This window comes from Panulirus ornatus, chromosome 35, assembly GCF_036320965.1.
Source record: "Panulirus ornatus isolate Po-2019 chromosome 35, ASM3632096v1, whole genome shotgun sequence".
In the NCBI taxonomy this organism is placed as follows: Eukaryota; Metazoa; Arthropoda; class Malacostraca; order Decapoda; family Palinuridae; genus Panulirus; species Panulirus ornatus.
Window position 1 is genome coordinate 19945424 of NC_092258.1, and position 23785 is coordinate 19969208.

Genomic DNA, 23785 nt, shown 5'->3' on the forward strand with positions numbered 1-23785 from the left:
ATACACCCTCTTCTGCTCTCTCAACCACACTCTTTTTACTACCATACATCTCTCTTACCCTTTCATTACTAACTCGATCAAACCACCTCACACCACATATTGTCCTCATACATCTCATTTCTAACACATCCACCCTCCTCCGGACAATCTTATCTGTAGTCTACGACTCGCAACCATACAACATTATTGGAACCATTATTCCTTCAAACATACCCATTTTTGCTCTCCAAGATAACGTTCTCGCCTTTCACACATTCTTCAATGCTCCCAGAACCTTCGCCTTCGCCCTCCTCCAGTTTTTCTCCATTCAAACCTACCTCCCAATTGACTTGTCCCTCAACCCTACTTAACCTAACAACCTTGCTCTTATTCACATTTACTCTTAGATTTCTTCCTTCACACACTTTACCAAACTCAGTCACCAGCTTCTGCAGTTTCTCACCCGAATCAGCCACCAGCGATGTATAATCAAAGAACATCAACTGACTCACTTCACAAGCTTTCTCATTCCAAAACAGGCTGTATACTTGTCTCCTCTCTCCAAAACTCTTGCATTCACCTTCCTTACAACTCCATTCATAAACAAATTAAACAACCATGGACACATCACGCACCCCTGCCGCAAACCGACATTCACTGGGAACCAATCACTTACCTCTTTTCCTACACGTACACATGCCTTACATCCTTGATAAAAACTTTTTACTGCTTCTAGCAACTTACCTCCCACACCATATACTCTTAATACCTTCCACAGAGCATCTATATCAACTCTAGCATATGCCTTCTCCAGATCCATAAATGCTACAAACAAATCCATTTGTTTTACTAAGTATTTCTCACGTAAATTCTTCAAAGCAAACGCCTGATCCTCTCCTACTTCTGAAACCACACTGCTCTTCCTCAATATGATGCTATCTACATGCCTTCACCCTCTCAATCAATATCCTCCCATATAGTTTCCCAGGAATACGCAACAAACTTATACCTCTGTAATTTGAACACTCACTCTTATCCCCTTTGCCTTCGTACAATGGCACTATGCATGCATTCCGCCAATCCTCAGGCACTTCACGTTGAATATCCTCTCCAACCAGTCAACAACACAGTCAACCTTCTTTTTTTTTTTTTTAAATTCCACTGTTATACCATCAAAACCCGCGCCTTGCCGGCTTTCACTTTCCGCAAAGCTTTCACTACCTCTTCGCAGCTTACTAAACCTTTGTCCTTGATCCTCTCACTTCCCATTTCACCTCGATCAAAACACCCTATATCTGCCACTCTATCATGAAACACATTCAACAAACCTTCAAAATACTCACTCTATCTCCTCACATCACCACTACTTGTTATTCCCTCCCCATTAGCCCCCTTCACCGATCTTCCCATTTGTTCTCTTGTCTTACGCACTTTATTTACCTCTTTCCAAAACATCTTTTTATTCTCCCTAAAATCTAAGGATACGCTCTCACCCCAACTCTCATTTGCCCTCTTTTTCACCTCTTGCACCTTTCTCTTGACCTCCTGCCTCTTTCTTTTATACATCTCCCAGTCATCTGCACTATTTCCCAGCAAAAATTGTCCAAATGCCTCTCTCCTCTCTTTCATTAACAATCTTACTTCTTCATCCCACCACTTACTACCCTTTCAAATCTTCCCACCTCCCACCTTTCTCATGCCACAGGCATCTTTTGCGCAAGCCATCACTGCTTCCCTAAATACATCTCATTCCTTCCCCACTCCCCTTACGTCATTTGCTCTCACTTTCTTCCATTCTGCTCTAAATCTCTCCTGGTACTTCCTCACATAAGTGTCCTTTCCAAGCTCAGTTACTCTTAGCACTCTCTACACCCCAACATTCTCTCTCCTTTTCTGAAAACCTTTATAAGTCTTCACTTTCGCCTCCACAAGATAATGATCAGACATCCCTCCAGTTGCACCTCTCAGCACATTAACATCCAAAAGTCTCTCTTTCGCGCGCCTATCAATCAACACGTAATCCAATAATGCTCTCTGGCCATCTCTCCTATTTACATACGTATACTTATGTGTATCTCTCTTTTTAAAACAAGTATTCCCAATCACCTGTCCTTTTTCAGCACACAAATCTACAAGCTCTTCACTATTTCCATTTACAACACTGAACACCCCATGTGCACCAATTATACCCTCAACTGCCGCATTACTCACCTTTGCGTTCAAATCACCCATCACTATAACCCGGTCTCGTGCTTCAAAGCTGCTAACACACTCACTCAGCTGCTCCCAAAACACTTGCCTCTCATGATCTTTCTTCTCATGACCAGGTGCATAGGCACCAATAATCACCTGTCTCTCTCCATCCACTTTCAGTTTTAGCCATATCAATCTAGAGATTACTTTCTTACACTCTATCACATACTCCCACCACTCCTGTTTCAAGAGTAGTGCTACTCCTTTCCTTGCTCTTATCCTCTCACCAACCCCATGACTTTACTCCCAAGACATTCATAAACCACTCTTCCCCTTTACCCTTGAGCTTCGTTTCACTCAGAGCCCAAATATCAAGGTTCCTTTACTCAAACATACTATCTATGTCGCCTTTTTTCTTATCTTGGTTACATCCACACACATTTATACACCCCAATCTGAGCCTTCGAGGAGGATGAGCACTCCCCGCATGACTCCTTCTTTGTTTCCCCTTTTAGAAAGTTTAAATACAAGAAGGGGAGGGTTTCTAGCTCCCCGCTCCCGTCCCCTTTAGTCACCTACGACACGCGGGAAATGCGTGGGAAGTATTCTTTCTCCACTATCGCCAGGGAATATTCATCCATCTTATAAAGTTCATAAAAGACAACTTGACAAGCACATGATGTTAGCATATCTCGAGCGGGCCTGGATGAGGTCGTACAGTATGTCAAAGTGAAGACTATATTTTGCTGATGGATATAAGGAAATTAATTATGTATTCCTCACGACACTTACCTGTGGCCTTGTGGGAAGGCAACTCAAGGTCTAGAGTTATATCTTCAGTTGGTAATGAATGAAGTAAGATGTTGATATGATCATCTTCACGTCGACACACTGCAGTTAATGCTTCATTTTGGTTACTGGGTTCTGGTGAGAGATCTTGGGTAGCTAAATGCTTCTCTTTCCTTATATTTCTGGTGAGGTTTGAAAACGTCTGATCATTAAGATGATCACTGAATATTTTGTTAATGACTCGTTGGTCAAGTTGTGACGCCACAACACTGCCATATATGACCTGTTGGTGAGGATATAGGAATGAAAATATAGATTCATTCAGAAAGTGTATAGAAATAAAGGTATATACATAGTGGCTGCATTGGGGAAATGTTCATTTTGAAACGTCTCAATAATGATGTACACCACAACCAAACCAAAACTTCTTAATATCTTGTTATTCATAATCAAAGGGAATGACAAGAAATGAGAAAGACTTCATAACCAACATGGAGGGCTCTGAGTGCATGAATTATAAAATATTGAAAGAAGTATATCTCTGGTCCAGATAGGAGAGGAGAAAAATGTATAATGATGTTGTCTGACCACAAACCGAAGATCATGATGACGTTGTCTGACCACAAACTGAAGATTATGATGACGTTTCTGACCACAAACCGAAGATTATGATGACGTTGTCTGACCACAAACTGAAGATTATGATGACGTTGTCTGACCACAAACTGAAGATTATGATGACGTTGTCTGACCACAAATGAAGATTATGATGACGTTGTCTGACCACAAACTGAAGATTATGATGACGTTGTCTGACCACAAACTGAAGATTATGATAATGTTGTCTGACCACAAACTGAAGATTATGATGACGTTGTCTGACCACAAACTGAAGATTATGATAATGTTGTCTGACCACAAACTGAAGATTATGATAATGTTGTCTGACCACAAACTGAAGATATAAATGTGTCTTACGTGAAAGCCTTACAACACAGTTACCAAGTCATCACCGAGGAACACAAACATAATAAGTAAAAAACCTAACCATTCAACGTACAACTTGGAGGTTATGAAAGACACTTACAACAACTGATGAAACAATTAATGCTTGACATGTGGTTGATATCAATCCCAGATGAATGAAGACCAGATAATCAGGCAACGCACATGGGAAAAATAATGTTATTCATGAAGTAATATTACGTGTGTTGAGCCTGGCCATCACAACACTGGTAGTCAGGTGTTGATGTTTACACACACACACACACACACACACACACACACACACACACATTGCTCTAAATAATTGCTAGGAATCTATAATGAATAATGCTTTCATGTAGCCAAAAGACAGGGATGCTACGATACACATATTATGCATATATACTACATATTACTGAAGAACATGAAAGAATATTACCTTTGCAAGAATGTTTGCGAGTGTGTCCCATGACTTGTGTGGTGTGTAGGTGTGCTTGATGACCGTCTGCAGGGAGTCAACAAGCAATGTTTCAGTCAAAGGCGGAGAGTTCATCCAGCAGTCAGGTCCGTGTTCACCTCGCGCCTGTTGAAGCACATTTGAACGCATTCATTTTGTTACTCTTCATACTACTGAACATGTTCATCCTGTTACTCTTCATACTACTGAACATGTTCATCCTGTTACTCTTCATATTACTGAACGTGTTCATCCTTTTACTCTTCATACTACTGAACGTGTTCATTTTCTTACTCTTCATACTACTGAACGACTTCATCCTGTTACTCTTCATACTACTGAATATGTTCATCCAGTTACTCTTCATACTACTGAACGTGTTCATCCTCTGACTCTCCATACTACTGAACGTGTTCATCCTGTTACTCTTCATACCACTTAACGTGTTCATCCTGTTACTCTTCATACCACTGAACGTGTCCGTACTCTTACTCTTCATACTACTGAACATAATTTTCCTCTTACTCTTCATACTACTGAACATAATTTTCCTCTTACTACTCATACTACTGAACATAATTTTCCTCATACTCTTCATACTACTTAATGCGTTCATCCTGTTACATTTCATACTACTGAACTTGTTCATTCTCTTACCTTTCATACTACGAAACGTGTTCATCCTCATACTCTTCATACTACTGAACGTGTTCATCCTGTTACTCTTCATATTACTGAACATGTTCATCCTCTTACTCTTCATACTACGAAACATGTTCATCCTGTTACTCTTCATACTACTGAAAGTGTTCATCGTGATAATCTTCATGTTACTAAGCGTTTTCATCCTCTTCATCTTCATACTGCTGAACATGTTCATCCTGTTACTCTTCATACCACTGAACATGATCATCCAGTTACTCTTCATACTACTGAACGTGTTCATCCTCTTGCTTTTCTTACCACTGAACATGTTCATCCTCTTACTCTTCATACTACTGAACATGTTCATCCAGTTACTCTTCATATTAAGGAACCTGTTCATCCTCTTACTCTTCATAATACTGAGCGTGTTCATCCTCTTACTCTTCATAATACTGAGCGTGTTCATCCTCTTACTCTTCATACTACTGAACGTATTCATCCTCTTACTCGTCATACAACCGAACATGTTCATCCTCTTAGTCTTCATGATACTGAACGCGTTCTTACTGTTGCTCTTCATAATACTAAACATGTTCATCCTCTTACTCTTGATACTACTAACCGTGTTCATCCTCACACTCTTCATACTACTGAACATATTCATCCTGTTACTCTACATAGTACTGAACGTGTGCAGCCTCATACTCTTCATACTACTGAACATATTCATCCTGTTACTCTACATAGTACTGAACGTGTGCAGCCTCATACTCTTCATACTACTGAACGTGTTCATCCTGTTACTCTTCATACTACAGAAAATGTTCATCCTGTTACTCATCATACTACAGAATGTGTTCATCCTGTTACTTTTCATACTGCTGAACATTTTCATCCTATTACAATTCATACTATTGAACGTCTTAATCCTCTAACTCTTCACACTACTGTGCATGTTCATCCTGTTGCTCTTCATACTACTGAATGTGTTCATCCTCTTCCTCTTTATGCTACTGAATATGTTCATCCTGTTACTCTTCATACTACTGAGCATTTTCATCGTTACTCTTCATACTACTGAAAGTGTTCATCTTCTTGCTCTTCATACTACTGAGCGTGTTCATCCTGCTGCTCTTCATACTAGTGAACGTGTTTATCCTTTTACTCTTCATACTACTGAACGTCTTCATCTTGTTACTCTTCATACTACTGAGCGTCTTCATCCTCTTACTCTTCACACTACCTGACGTGTTCATTCTGTTACTCATCATACTACTGAACGTTTTCATCCTCTTACTCTTCATAATACTGAACATGTTCATTCCATTAACTTTCATAGTACTGAACGTGTTCATCCTCTTACGCTTCATACTACTGAACGAGTTCATCCTGTTACTCTTCATACTACTGAACACGTTCAGGCTGTTACTCTTCATACTACTGAACGCGTTCATCCTGCTACTCTTCATTATACTGAACATGTTCATCCTGTTACGCTTCATACTAGTGAACAGTGTTCATGAATTTCTCTTCATACTACTGAACGTGTTCATCCTTTTACTCTTCATAATACTGAACGTGTTCATCCTCTTACTCTTCAAACTACTGAACGTGTTCATCCTCTTATGCTTCATACTACCGAATATCTTCATCCTATTTCTTTTCATACCACTAAACGTGTTCATCCTGTCACTCTTCATACTACTGAACATGTTCATCCTGTTACCCTTCTTACTAATGAACGTGCTCATCCTCTTTATCCTACTGAACATGTTCATCCTCTTACTCTTCATACTACTGAAAGTGTTCATCCTTTTACTCTTCATACTACTGAACGTATTCATCCTGTAACTCTTCATACTACTGAACGTGTTCATCCTGTTACTGTTCATACTACTGAACATGTTCATCATCTTACTCTTCTTACTACTGAATATGTTTATCCTGTTACTCTTTATACTACGGAACGTGTTCATCCTGTTACCCTTCATAATACTGAACATGCTCATCCTCTTACTCTTCATACTACAGAACCTGTTCAACCTGTTACTATTTATAATACTGAATATATTCATCCTCTTACTCTTCATACTACTGAACATGTTGGTCCTGTTATTCTTCATACTGTTCGAACGCGTTCGTCTTGATACTCTTCATACTAGTGAATGTGTTCCTCTTCTTCCTCTTCATACTACTGACCGTGTTCATCTGTTACTCTTCATACTGCTGAACATGTTCATCCAGTTACAATTCAAACTACTGAATGTTTTCATCCTCTTATTCTTCATATTGCTGAACATGTTCATCCTGTTACTCTTCATACTACTGAACGTGTTCATCCTGTACTCTTCTTATTAAGGAACATATACAACCTCTTACTCTTCATACTATTGAACGAGTTCATCTTTTTCCTCTTCACAATACTGAAAATATTCATCTTACTCTTAATACTACTGAATCTGTTCATTCTGTCACATTTCATACTACTGAACATGTTCATCCTGCTACTCTTCATACTAATGAATGTGTTTATCCTTTTACTCTTTATACTACTGAACATGTTCATCCTGTCACTCTTAATGCTAATGAACGTGTTCATCCTCTTACTCTTCATACTTCTGAACGTGTTCATCCTGTTACTCTTCATACTACTGAACGTGTTCTTCCTATTACTCATCATACTACTGAAAAAGTTCATCCTGTTACTCTTCATACTACGGAATCTTTTTATTCTCTTACTCTTCGTACTACTGAGCGTGTTCAACCTGTTACTCTTCTTACCTTTCATACTACGGAACGTGTTCATCCTCTTACTATTCACACTACTGAACATACTCATACTCTTACACTTCATATTACGGAACGTGTTCATCTTGTGTTCATCCTATTACTCTTCATACTACTGAACATGTTCATACTGTTCTCTTCATTCTATTAACACGTTCATCCTGATATTCTTCATACTAGTGAACGTGTTCCTACACTTCATCTTCATACTACTGAATGTGTTCATCCTGTTACTTTTCATAGCACTGAAAATATTCATCTAGTTGAACCTCATACTATTAAACGTTTTCATACTTTTACTCGTCATACTACTGACTTTGTTCATTTTGTTACTCTTAATAGTGCTGAATGGTTTCATCGTGTTACTCTTCATACTACTGAACGTGGTCATCCTCTTATTCTTCATACTACTGAACGTGTTCATCCTGTTACTCTCCATATTAAGGAACATGTACATCCTCTTACTTTTCGTACTACTGAACATGTTCATTCTCTTAATCTTCATAACAATGAACATGCTTATCCTGTTAATCTTCATACTTCTGAACGTGTTCATCCCCTTACTCTTCATACTACTGAACGCGTTCATCCTGTTACTCATCATACTACTAAACATGTTCATCCTGTTGCTCTTCATGCTACTGAACGTGTTCATCCTGATACTTTTCATACTAGTGAACATGATCATGCTGTTACGCTTCATACTACTGAAAGCCTTCATCCGATTACTTTTCATACTACTCAACGTGTATATCCTGTTACTCTTCATGATACTGAACGTCTTCATCCTCTTACTCTTGGAACTATTGAACATGTTCATCCTCTCATGCTTCATAGTACTGAACATGTTCATCTTCTTTCTCTTTCTACTACTGAACCTGTTCATCCTGTTACTCTTCACAATACCGAACATGTTCATCCTGTTACTCTTCATACTAATGAACGTGTTCATCCTCTTACTCTTCACACTACTGAACGTGTTCGTGCTATTGCTCTTCATACTACCGGACAAGTTCATTCTGTTACTCTTCATACTACTGAACTTGTACATTCCCTTACTCTTCATACTACTGAACATGTCCATCCGCTCACTCTTCATATTACTAAACGTGTTCATCCCTTTACTGTTCATACTATTGAACACGTTCATCATGTTACTCTTCATACTACAGAATGTGTTCATCCCGTTACTCTTACTACTACTGAACGTGTTCATCCTCTTACTCTTCATTCTACTGAATATGTTCACCCTGTTGGTGTTTATACTACTGAACGTGTTCATTCTCTTACTCTTCATACTACTGAACGTGTTCATCCTGTTACTCTTTATACTACTGAACATGATTATCTGTTACTCTTCATAATAAGGACCGTTTTCATCGTCTTACTCTTTGTACTACTGAACATGTTTATTCTGTTACTCTTCATACTACTGAACGTGTTCATCTTGTTACTCTTCATGCTAATGAACGTGCTCATCCTCTTACTCTTTATACTACTGAATGTGTTCAATCTCCTAGTGTTCATACTGTTGAACGTGTTCAACGTCTTACGCTTAAAACTACTGAACGTACTCATCCTTTACTCTTCATACTATCGAACTTGTTCATCCTCTTACTCTTCATACTACTGAATGAGTTCATCCTGTTCTCTTCATACTAATGAACATGTTCATCCTGTAACTCTTCATACTTCTGAACGTGTTGATCCTCTTTCTTTTCATAATGCTGAACGTATTCATCCTTTTGCTCTTCATAATAATGAACATTTTCATCCTGCTACTCTTCATACTACTAAACATGTTCATACTCTTACTCTTCATACTTCTGAACTTGTTCGTCCTCATTCTCTTTATACTACTGAATGTGTTAATTGCGTTACTCCTGATACTACGGAACATGTTCATCTTGTTACTCTTTATAATATTGAACGTTTTCATCCTCTTACTCTTTATACTACTGAACATATTCATCCTGCTACTCTTCATACTACAGAACCGGTTCAACCTGTTACTATTTATAATATTGAATATATCCATCCTCTTACTCTTCATACTACTGAACATGTTGGTCCTGTTATTCTTCATACTGTTCAACGCGTTCGTCTTGATACTCTTCATACTACTGAACGTGTTCATCTTCTTACTCTTCATGCTAATGAACGTGCTCATCCTCTTACTCTTCATACTACTGAATGAGTTCGTCCTCCTACTTTTCATACTGCTGAACGTGCTCAATGTCTTACTCTTTAAACTACTGAACGTGCTCATCCTCTACTCTTCATACTACTGAACGTGTTCATTCTCTTACTCTTCGTACTATTGAACGAGTTCATCCTGTTACTCTTCATACTACTGCACATGTTTATCCAGTTTCTCATCAGTCTACTGAGCGTGTTCATCCTCTTACTTTTCATATTACTGAACTTGTTCATCCTCTTACTCTTCATACTACTGACCGTGTCCATGTTGATACTCTTCATACTACTGAACCTGTTCATCCTCCCAATCTTCATAATTCTGAACGTGTTCATCTTCTTACTCTTCATACTACTAAACATGATCATCCTGCTACTCTTCATACTTCTGAAAGTGTTCGTCTTCTTGCTCTTCATACTACTGAACTTGTTCATCCTCTTGCTCTTCATACTACTGAACATATTCATCCTTTTACTCTTCATACTACTGAATTTTTTTTATCCTGTTCCTCTTCATACTACTGAACATTTTCATCGTGATAATCTTCATGCTACTGAATGTGTTTATCCTATTACTCTTCATCCTACTGGACTTGTTCATCCTGTTATAACTGGTACTACTGAACATGTTCATCTTATTACAATTCATACTATTGCACAAGTTCATGCTGTTACTCATCATACTACTGAATGTGTCCCTCCTATTACTCTTCTTACTAATGAACTTGTTCATGCTGTTACTCATCATACTACTGAACGAGTTCATCTTCTTACTCTTCATGCTACTGAACATATTCTTCTCTTACTCTTCATACTGCTGAACGTATTCATTCTCTTACTCTTCTTACTCTTGAATGTTTTAAATCTATTATTATTCATACTACAGAACGCGTTATACTGTTACTCTTCATACTACCGAACGTGTTCACCCTCTAACTTTCAATTGTACTAAACGTGTTTATCCTCTTACTCTTTATTTTACTGAACATTTTTATCATGTTACTCTTCATACCACAGAACATGTTCATTCTTTTACTCTTCATGATACTTAACGTGTTCATCCTCTTACTCTTCATACTACTCAACGTGTTCGTCCTGTTAATCGTCATGCTACTGAAAATGTTCATCCTGTTACTGTTCATGATATTAAACGTGCTCAACCTCTTATTCTTCATACTATAGAACGTGTTTACCCTGTTACTCTTCATACTACTAAACATGTTCATCCTGTTAATCTTGATACTACGAACGTGTTCATACTCCTACTCTTCATACTACTGAGCATGTTCATCCTTTTACTCTTCGTACTACTAAACGTGTTCATCCTATTACTCTTCATACTACTGAACGTGTTCATACTGTTACTCTTAATACTATTGAATATGTTCATCCTGTTACTCTTCATACTACTGAACGTGTTCCTCCTCTTACTCTTCATGCTACTGAACAGGTTCATCCTGTTACGCTTCATACGACTTAACGTGTTCATTCGATTACTCTTCATACTACCGAACGTGTTTATCCTGTTACTCTCATAATCCTGAACGTTTTCATCCTGTTATTCCTCATAGTACTGAAAGTTTTCATCCTGTTACTCTTCATACTACTAAACGTGTTCATCCGATTACTCTCCATACTACTGAACGTTTTCTTCCTTTCACGCTTCATAATACTGAACGTGTTCATCCTCTTACTATTCACACTACTGAACGTGTTCATCCTCTGACACTTCATAATACTGAACATATTCATCCTCCTACTCTTCATAATACTGAACATGTTCATACTGTCATTTTTTTATACTACTGAACACTTTCATTCTATTGCTCTTCATACTAATGAACGTGTTCATCCTCTTACTGTTTATACTACTGAACATTTTCATCCTCTTACTCTTCATACCACTGAACGTGTTCATTTCTTACTCTTCATACTATTGAATGTGTTTATCCTGTTACTCTTCATTCTACTGAACATATTCATCCTGTTACTCTTCATACTACTGAACGAGTTCATCCTTTTGCTCTTCATACTACTGAACATTTCCATGCTGTTACTCTTCATACTATTGAACGTTTTCATTCTCTTACTCTTCATACTACTGAACATGTTCATCCTGTTACTCTTCATACTATTGAACCTGCTCATCCTGTTACTGTTCAGATTATGGAACACGTTCATTTTATAACTCTTCATACTACTGAACGCGTTCATCCTCTTACTCTTCATACCACCGAGCATCTTCATCCTGCTACTCTTAATACTACTGAACGTGTTCATCCTCTTACTCCTCACACTACTGAACGTGTTCATCCTGTTACTCTTCTTACTACCGAACGTATTCATCCTGTTACTCTTCATCGTACTGAAAGCGTTTATCCTATTACTGTTTATACTACTGAACACGTTCATCCTGTTAATCTTTATACAACTGAACGTGTTGACCCTCTTACCCTTTATACTACTGAACATATTCATCCTGTTACGCTTCATACTACTGAACGTGTTCATCCGATTACTCTCCATACTACTGAACGTGTTCTTCCTTTCATTCTTCATGATAATGAACGTGTTCACCCTCTTACTCTTGAAACTACTGACTTAATCATCCTCTTACACTTCATACTACTGAACATGTTCATCCTCCTACTTTTGATACTACTGAACGTGTTCATCCTGTCACTCTTCATACTACTGAATACATTCTTCCTGTTGCTCTTCATCCTCTTACTCATTATACTATTGAACATTTTCATGCTCTTACTCTTCATACTACTGAAGGTATTCATTTTCTTACTCTTCATGCTACTGAACGTGTTTATCCTGTACCTCTTCATACTACTGAACATGTCCATCCGGTTACTCTTCATATTATTAAACGTGTTCATCCTCTTGCTGTTCATACTAATGAATATGTTCATCATCTTACTCATCATACTACTGAATGTGTTCATCTTGTCACTCTTCATACTACTGAACTTGGTCATCCTGTTACTTTTGATACTACTGAATGTGTTCATACTCTTACCTTCCATATACGTAACATGTTCATCCTCTTACTCTTCAAAATGCTCTTCATCATCTTAATCATCATACTACTGAATGTGTTCATCTTGTTACTCTTCATACTAGTGAACTTGGTCATCCTGTTATTTTTCATACTACTGAATGTGTTCATACTCTTACTCATCATACTACCGAACGTGTTCATCCTCTTACTATAATACTGAACATCTCCATCCTCTTACTCTTTATACTACTGAATATGTTCATCCTGTTACTCTTCATACTATCAAACGCGTTCATCCTGATAATCTTCATACTAGTGAACGTGGTCGTCCTCCTCCGTTTCAAACTACTGAACGTGTTCATCCTGTTAATCTATATACTACTGGACATGTTCATCCAGTTACACTTCATACTACAGAACGTGGTCTCTTACTCTTCATATCACAGAACATATTCATCCTGTTCCTCTTCATACTACTGAACGTGTTAATCCTGTTACTCTTTATACTACTGAACGTGTTCATCCTCTTGCTATTCATACTAGTGAACCTGTTGATCCTATTCCTCTTCATTCTACTTAAAATGTTCATTCTCTTACTCTTCATGCTAATAAACATGTTCATCCTATTACTCTTTATACTACTGAACGTGTTCTTCCTGTTACTTTTCATATTACGGAACATGTTCATCCTTTTAATCTTTATACTACTGAAAGCGTTCATCTTCTTACTCAAACACCTGAACATCTTCATCCTATTACTCTTCATACTTTTGAACGTGTTCATGCTCATGCTCTTCATACTACTGAACGTGTTCATCCTCTTATTCTTCAACTAGTGAACATATTCATCCTCTTGCTCTTCATACTACTGCATTTGTTCATCCTGTTACTCTTCATACTACAGAACCTGTTCATCCTTTTCCTCTTCATATTACTGAACGTGCTCATCTTATTCTTCATGATATTGAACCTGATAAACCTAAACTAATCTAACCTCGTTTTCATCCTGTTACTCTTCATATTACTGAAAATGTTCATCCTGTTACCGTTCATACTACTAAACGTGTTCATCCTCTTATTCTTCATACTACGAAACGTGTTTATCCTGTTACTCTTCATAGTACTAAACATGTTCATTCTGTTAGTCTTGATAGCACGGATCGCGTTCATACTCTTGCTCTTCCTACTACTGAACATGTTTATCTTGTTACTCTTCACAATTCTGTACGTGTTCATCTTGTTACGCTTCATGCTACTGAACGTGTTCATCCTCTTACTCTTCATGCTACTGAACATGTTCATTTTGTTTCTTTTCATACTAATGAACGTTTTCATCCTGTTACTCTTCATACTATTGAACGTGTTCATGCTCACGCTCTTTATACTACAGAACGTGTTCATCGCGTTAGTCCTCATACTACGGAACATGTTCATCCTGTTACTCTTCATAACATTGAACTTTTTCATCCTCTTACTCTTGATACTAGTGAACATGTTTATCCTGTTACTCTTCATACTACTGAATGTGTTCAACCTCTTACTCTTCATGCTAATGAACGTGTTCATCCTCTTACTCTTCATACTACTGAATGTGTTCATCCTCTTATTTTCATACTGCTAAACGCGTTCAACGTCTTACTCTTCAAACTACTGAACGTGTTTATCCTCTACTGTTCATACTACTGAACATGTTCATTCCGTTAACCTCCATACTAAAGAACGTTTTCATCGTTTTATTCTTCATACAACTAAACGTGTTCATCCTTTTACTCTTCATGATACTGAACGTGTTCATCTTCTTACTCTTCATACTACTGAACATGTTCATCCTGCTACTCTTCATACTACTGAACGTCTTCATCCTCTTACTGTTCATACTACTGAGCTTGTTCATCCTCTTACTCTTCACACTACTGAACGCGTTCATTCTCTTACTCTATACTACTGAATCTCTTCATACTCTTACTCTCCATACAATTGAACTTGTTCACATCTTAATCTTCATACTACAGGATTTGTACATCCTTTTACAATCCATACTACTGAACATGTTCATCCTTTACTATTTATACTACTGAGCGTGTTCATCCTCTTACTCTTCGTACTACTGAACGAGTTCATCTCTGACTCTTCATACTACTGAACATGTTCATCCTGTTACTCTTCATACTACTGAACGAGTTCCTCTTACTCTTCATATTACCTAACATGCACATCGTCTTACTCTTCATACTATTGAACGTGTTCTTCTTACTCTTCATACTACTGAACATGTTCTTCCTGTTACTCCTCATACTACTGAGAGTGCTCACCCTCTTACTCTTCATACTACCGAACGGGTTAATCCTCTTACTCTTCAAATCACTGAAGGCGTTCATACTGTTATTCCTCATACTACTGAACGTTGTGGTCTTCATACTACTGAACGTTGTGGTCCTCATACTCTTGATACTATTAAACGTGTTCATCCTCTTACTCTTCATACTATTGAACATGTTCATCCTGTTATTCTTCATACTACTGAAATTGTTCATACTCGTTCTCTTCATACTACTGAACATGTTCATTCTGCTACTCTTCATACTACTGACCGTGTTCATCCAGTTTCTCTTCACACTACTGAACGTTGTCTTCCTGTCACGCTTCATACCACAGAACCTATTCATCCCGTTATTCTTCATACTACTGAACATGTTCATCCTGTTACTCTTCGTACTTCTGAATGTGTTCTTCCTCTTACTCTTCATACTACTGAACGTGTTCATCCTGTTACCCTTCATACTACTGAACGTGCTCATCCTGTTACTCTTCATACTACTGAACGTGTTCATCCTATTACTCTTCATACTACTGAACGTGTTCTTCACCATGCTCCTCATAATACTGAAGGTGTATCTCGCTTTACTCCTCATACTACGGAACATGTTCATCCTGTTACTATTCGTGATTCTGAAAGTTATCTTCTTTCTCTTTATACTATTAAACATGTTTATCCTCTTACTCTTCATACTACTGAACGTGTTCATCCTGTTACTCTTAAGACTAATGAACGTGTTCATCCTCCTACTCTTCATCCTACCGAAAGTTTTCATCCTCCTACTCTTCATGCTACTGAACGTGTTCATCCTGTTACTGTTTAGACTAATGAACGTGTTCCCCCTCTACTTTTCATACTAGTGAACGTGTCTATCCTTTTACTCTTCTTACTACTGAACGAATTCATCCTGCTACTCTTTTTACTGCTGAACATGTTCATCCTTACTCTCCTTACTATTGGACGTGTTCTTTCTCTTACTTTTCAAAATGCTGAACGTGTTCATCCTCTTACTCTTCATACTACTTAATGTGCTCATCTTGAAGCTCTTCATACAACTCAACGTGTTCATCCTCATACTCTTCATAATACTGAACGTGTTCATCTTCTTAGTCTTCATACTACTGAACATGTATATCCAGCTACTCTTCATACTACTGAACGTGGTCATCCTCTTACTTTTCATACTACTGAACTTGTTCATCCTCATACTCTTCATACTACTGAATGTGTTTCTCCTGTTACTGTTCATACTAAATTTGTTCATCCTGTTACTCTTCATACTATTGAACATGTTCATCCTGTTACTCTTCATACTACTGAATATGTTCATCCTGTTACTCTTCATATTCTTGGACTTGCTCATCCTGTCACAATTCATGCTAATGAACATGTTAATCCTCTTACTCTTCATACTACTGAACATGCTTATCCTGTTACTCTACATACTACTGAAAGTGTTCATCCTCTTACTCTTCATACAACTGAATGTGTTCATACTGTTACGCTTTATGCTACTGAACGTGTTCATTCGATTACTCTTCATACTACTGAACATGTTTATCCTGTTACTATACGTATTATTGAACGTTTTCATCCTTTTATTCTTCATACTACTAAATGTGTTTTTCCTGTTACTCTTCATAATTCTGAACATGGTCATCATGTTACAATTTGTACTAATTAACGTCTTCATCCTCTTACTCTTCATACTACTCAACTTGTTCATCTTCTTACACTTCATACTACTGAACATGTCCTCTTCCCCTTCATACTACTGAACGTGTTCATCCTTTTACTTTTCATATTACGGAACATGTTCATCCTGTTAATGTTCATACTAATGTATGCGTTCATCTTCTTACTCATACAACTGAACGTGTTCATCCGATTACTCTTCACACTACTGAATGTGTTGTTCCTCTTACTCTACATACTACTGAAAGTGTTCATTCGATTACTCCTCATACTACTGAAAATGTTCATTCGATTACTCTTAATACAACTGAAAATGTTCTTCCTGTTACTCTTCGTAATACTGAACGTACTCTTCATACTACTGAATGTGTACTTCGTCTTACTCTACATACTACTGAACATGTTTATCCTACTACTCTTCATACTACTGAACGCGTTCATTCGATTACTCTTCATACTACTGAAAATGTTCATCCTGTTACTCTTCATAATTCTGAACGCGTTCATCATCTTACTCTTTAAACTTCATACTAATGAACATGTTCATCCTCTTACTGATCCTACTACTGAACGTGTTCATCCTGTCACTCTTCATACTACTGAACGTGTTCATCCTATTGCGCTTTATACTACCGCACGTGTTCATCCTGTTACTCTTCATGCTACTGAACATATTCAGCCCGTTACTCTTCATACTACAAAACGTGTTCATCCTTTTACTCTTCATACTACTGAATGCGTTCATCCTTTCACTCTTTGTACTATTGAGCATTTTCCTGTTACTCTTCATACTACTGAAAATGTTCATCCTGTTAATGTTAGATACTACTAAACGAGTTCATCTTCTTGTTCTTCATGCTATAGAACGTGTTTATCCTGTTGCTCTTCATACTACTAAACATGTTTATCCTGTTACTCTTGACACTGCGGAACGTGTTCATTCTCTTACTCTTGTTACTGCTGAACGTTTTCATCCTGTTACTCTTCACATTACTGAACGTGTTCATCCCGTTACGCTTCATACTACGGAACGTGTTCTAAACTGTTCATACTACTGAACATATTCATTCTGTTTCTCCTCATACTACTGAACGTGTTCATGCTTTTACTCTTCATACTAGTGAAGGTGTTAATCCTCATGCTCTTTATCACTGAACGTGTTCATCCCGTTACTCCTCATACTACGGAACATGTTCATCCTGTTTCTCTTCATATTATTGAACGTTTTAATCCTGTTACTCTTCATATTAATGAACGTGTTCATCTTCTTACTCTTTATGCTACTGAATGTGTTCCTCCTCTTACTTTTCATACTGCTGAACTTGTTCAACGTCTTACTCTTCAAAGTACTGAAATTGTTCTTCTTCTACTTTTCATACTACTGAACGTGTTCATCATCTTACTCTCCATACTACTGAATGAGTTCATCCTGTTCCTCTTAATATTACCGAACATGTTCACCCTGTTAATCTTCATACTACTGAACGTGTTCATCCTCTTACTTTTCATAATACTGAACGTATCAATCCACTTACTTTTCATACTACTGAACGTGTTCATCTTGATACTCTTCATACTAATGAACGTGTTCATCCTCTTTCTCTTCATATTACTGAATGCGTTTATCTTCTTACTCTTCATACTACTGAACATATTCATCCTGATATTCTTCATATTACTGAACGTGTTCATCTTCTTACTCTTCATACTAATAAACGTGTTCATCCTCTTACTCTTCATAATACTGAACGTGTTCACCCTTTTCCTCTTCGTACTACTGAATCTGTTCATCCTGTTACTCTTCATGCTACTAAAGGTGTTCATCCTCTTACTCTTCATACTACTGAACGTGTTCATCCTCCTACTCTTCATACTAATGAACGTGTTCATCCTCTTACTCTTTATAGTACTGAACGTGTTCACCCTTTTACTCTTCGTACTACTGAATCTGTTCATCCTGTTAGTCTTCATACTACTGAAGGTGTTCATCCTCTTACTCTTCATACTACTGAACGAGTTTATCCTGTTACAGTTGATACTACTGAACGTGTTCCTCCACTAACTCTTTATACTCTTGAACTTGTTCACCCTGCTACTCATCATACATATTGAACGTGTTCATTCGATTACTCTTCATACTACTTAAAGTTTTAATCCTTTTACTCTTCATAATCCTGAACATTTTCATTGTTACTCGTTATAGTATTGAAAATGTTCATTCTGTTACTCTTTATTCTACTAAACGTGTTCAATCTCCTATTTCATGCTGTAGAACGTGTTTTTTCCTATTACTCAACAAACTACTAAACGTGTTTTTCCTGTTACTCTTCCTATTACTGAAGGTATTGATCCTGTTATTCTTCATACTACTGAAGGGGCTCATCCCGTTACTCTTCATAATTCTGAACGTCTTCATCCTCTTACTCTTCATACTACTGAACTTGTTCATCTTCTTACACTTCATACTACTGAACATATCGTCCTCTTCCCTTTCATTCTACTGAACGTGCTCATCCTTTTACTTTTCATATTACGGAACATGTTCATCCTGTTAATTTTCATACTACTGTACGCGTTCATCTTCTTACTCATACAACTGAACATGCTTATCCGGTTACTCTTCATACCACTGAATGTGTTCTTCCTCTTACTCTACATACTACTGAACATGTTTATCCTGCTACGCTTCATACTACTGAACGTATTCATTCGATTATTATTCATACTACTGAAAATGTTCATCTTGTTAATCTTCATAATACTGAACGTGTTCATCATCTTACTCTTTAAACTACTGAACGTGTTCATCCTCTTACGGTTCATACTAATGAACATGTTCATCCTCTTACTGATCCTACTACTGAACGTGTTCATCCTATTGCACTTTAAACTAACGCACGTGTTCATCCTGTTACTCCTCATACTACTGAACATATTCATCCTGTTACTCTTCATACTACAAAACGTGTTGATCCTTTTACTCTTCATACTACTGAACGTGTTCATCCTCTTACTCTTCGTACTATTGAACGTTTTCTTCCTGTTACTTTTCTTACCACTGAAAATGTTCATCCTGTTAATGTTAGATACTACTAAACGTATTCATCTTCTTGTTCTTCATACTATAGAACGTGTTTATCCTGTTGCTCTTCATACTACTAAACATGTTTATCCTGTTACTCTTGATACTACGGAACGTGTTCATTTTCTTACTCTTTTTACTGCTGACCGTTTTTCATCCTGTTACTCTTCACACTACTGAACATGTTCATCCTTTTACGCTTCATACTAATGAACGTGTTCATCTCTTACTGTTCATACTACTGAACATATTCATTCTGTTACTCTTCATACTACTGAACGTGTACATGCTTTTACTCTTCATACTAGTGAAGGTGTTCATCCTCATGCTCTTTATCACTGAACGTGTTCATCCCGTTACTCCTCATACTACGGAACATGTTCATCCTGTTTCTTTTCATGATATTGAACGTTTTCATCCTGTTCCTCTTCATACTAATGAACGTGTTCATCTTACTCTTTATACTACTGAATGTGTTCCTCCTCTTCCTTTTCATACTGCTGAACTTGTTCAACGTCTTACTCTTCAAAGTACTGAAATTGTTCTTCCTCTACTCTTCATACTACTGAACGTGTTCATCATCTTACTCTCCATACTACTGAATGAATTCATCCTGTTACTCTTAATATTACTGAACATATTCACCCTGTTTATCTTCATACTACTGAACGTGTTCATCCTCTTACTTTTCATAATACTGAACGTATTAATCCACTTACTTTTCATACTACCGAACGTGTTCATCTTGATACTCTTCAGACTACTGAACGTGTTCATCCTCTTACTCTTCATAATACTGAACGTGTACATCCTGCTCTTCATATTACTGAACATGTTCATCCTGCTACTCTTCATACTACTGAACGTGTTCATCCTCTTACTCTTCACACTAAAGCGCGTGTTCATCCTCTTACTCTTCATAATACTGAAGGTGTTCACCCTTTTACTCTTCGTACTACTGAATGTTCATCCTGATACTCTTTATATTAATGAGGGTGTTCATCCTCTTACTCTTCATACTACTGAACGAGTTCATCCTGTTACTCTTCATACTACTGAACGTGTTCCTCCACTTACTCTTCATACTCTTGAACATGTTCATCCTGCTACTCATCATACTATTGAACGTGTTCATTCGATTACTCTTCATACTACTGAACGTTTTCATCGTGTTACTCTTCATAATCCTGAACATTTTCATTATGTTACTCGTTATAGTATTGAAAATGTTCATCCTGTTACTCTTCATACTACTACGTGTTTCACCTCCTATTCTTCATACTATAGAACGTGTTTATCCTATTATTCTTCATGCTACTAAACATGTTCATCCTGTTACTCTTGATACTACGGAACGTGTTCACACTCTTGTTCTTCATATTACTAAACATATTCATTCTGTTACTTCTCATACTACTGAACCTGTTCTTCCTTCTACTCTCCATACTACTGACATGTTCATCCTGTTACTCTTCATACTACTGAATGTGTTCATCCTCTTACCTTTCATGTACGGAACGTGTTCATCCTAATACTCTTTAAACTACTGAAAATTTTCATTAAATTACTCTTCATACTACTGACCGTGTTCATCCTCTTACTCTTCATACTACGGAACGTGTTCATCCTCAGACTAATTATGATACCGAACCTCTCTATCCTCTTACTCTTAATACTATTGAACATGTTCATCCTGTTACTCTTCATACTATTGAAAGCGTTCATCCTGATACTCATCATACTAATGAACGTGCTCTTTCTCTTCTTTTTCAAACTAATGAACGTACTCATCCTGTTACTCTGTATATTACTGAACATCCAGTTACACATCATACTACAGATTGTGTTCATCCTATTACTCTTCATACTACTGAACATATTCATCCTGTTGCTCTTCATACTACTGAATGTGTTCATCATTTTAATCTTTATACAACTGAACGTATTCATCCTTTTACTCTTTACACTCTTGATACCTGTTCATCCTTTTCCTCTTCATACTACCTAACATGTTCATCCTCTTACTCTTCATACTAATGAACGTGTTCATCCAGTTACTCTTTTTACTACTGAACATGTTCATCCTATTACTTTTCATATTACGGAACATGTTCATTCTGTTAATCTTCATACTGCTGAACGCGATCATCTTCTCACTCATATAACTGAACGTGTTCATCCTGTTATTCTTCATACTTCTGAACATGTTCGTTCTGTTACACTTTCTACTACTGAACGTGTTCATGTCACTCTTTACACTAATGAACGTGTTCATTCTTTTGCTCTTAATACTACTGCACGTGTTCATCCTGTTACTCTTCATACTACTGAACATGGTCATCCTGATACCCTTTACACTACAGAACTTGTTCATCCTTTTATTCTTCATACTACTGAAATTGTTCATCCTCTTATTCTTCATACTACTGAACGTTTTCATGCTGTCACTCTTCATACTACTGACGTTAATCTTTGTTCTCTTCATACTACGATAAGTGTTCATCCTCTTATACTTCATACTATAGAACGTGTTTATCCTATTACTCTTCATACTATAAAACATGTTCATCCTCTTACTCTTGACACTACGGAAAGTGTTCATACTCTTGCTCTTCATACTACTGAACGTGTTTATTTTGTTACCCTTCTCAATACTGTACGTGTTCATCTTGTTAATCTTCTTACTACTAAACGAGTTCATCCTCTTACTCTTCATACTGCTGAACATGTTCATTTTGTTTTTCTTCATACTAATGAACATTTTCATCCTGTTACTCTTCATACTATTGAAAGTGTTCATGCTCATGCTCTTCATACTACTGAAAGTGTTCATCGCGTTACTTCTCATACTACGGAACATGTTCGTCCTGTTACTCCTTATAATATTGAACCTTTTCATCCCCTTACTCTTGATACTACTGAACATGTTTATCCTGTTGCTCGTCATACTACTGAACGTGTTCACCGTCTTACTTTTCATGCTAATGAACGTGTTCATCCTCTTACTCTTCATACTACTGTGTTCATCCTCTTATTTTCATACTGCTAAACGTGTTCAACGTCTTACTCTTCAAACTACTGAACGTGTTCATCCCTACTCTTCATACTACTGAACATGCTCATTCTGTTAACCTCCATACTACAGAACGTTTTCATCCTTTTACTCTTTATTCAAGTAAACATGTTCATCCTCTTACTCTTCATAATACTGAACGAGTTCATCTTCTTACTCTTCATATTACTGAACAAGTTCATCCTGCTACTCTTCATACTACCGAACGTCTTCATCCTCTTCCTGTTCATACTACTGAACTTATTCATCCTCTTACTCTTCATACTACAGATTGTGTTCGTCCTCTTACTCTTCATATTATTGAATCTCTTCACTCTCTCACTCTTCATACTACTGAACTTATTCATCCTCTTACTCTTCATACTACAGGATTTGTACATCCTTTTACAATCCATACTACTGAACGTGTTCATCCTCTTACTCTTCATACTGCTGGATTTGTTCATCCTGTTACAATTCATGCTACTGAACATGTTCATCCTCTACTCTTTATACTGCTGAACGTGTTTATCCTCTTACCCTTCATACTACTGAACGAGTTCATCCTCTGACTCTTCTAACTATTGAACATATTCATC

General features: G+C 37.2%; 1 protein-coding gene across 1 annotated transcript in view; it reads right to left on the minus strand.

Annotated features, from left to right (window-relative positions):
- The window catches only part of LOC139760210 (uncharacterized), a 554062-nt gene that overhangs the window by 45133 nt on the left and 485144 nt on the right, over positions 1 to 23785 (minus strand). Inside the window, exons 20-21 of the mRNA XM_071683144.1 lie at positions 4385 to 4528; positions 2965 to 3244 (exon numbers count right to left, since the gene is read on the minus strand). Coding sequence (XP_071539245.1) covers positions 2965 to 3244; positions 4385 to 4528 — 424 coding nt within the window. The remainder of the gene's footprint in view (positions 1 to 2964; positions 3245 to 4384; positions 4529 to 23785) is intronic.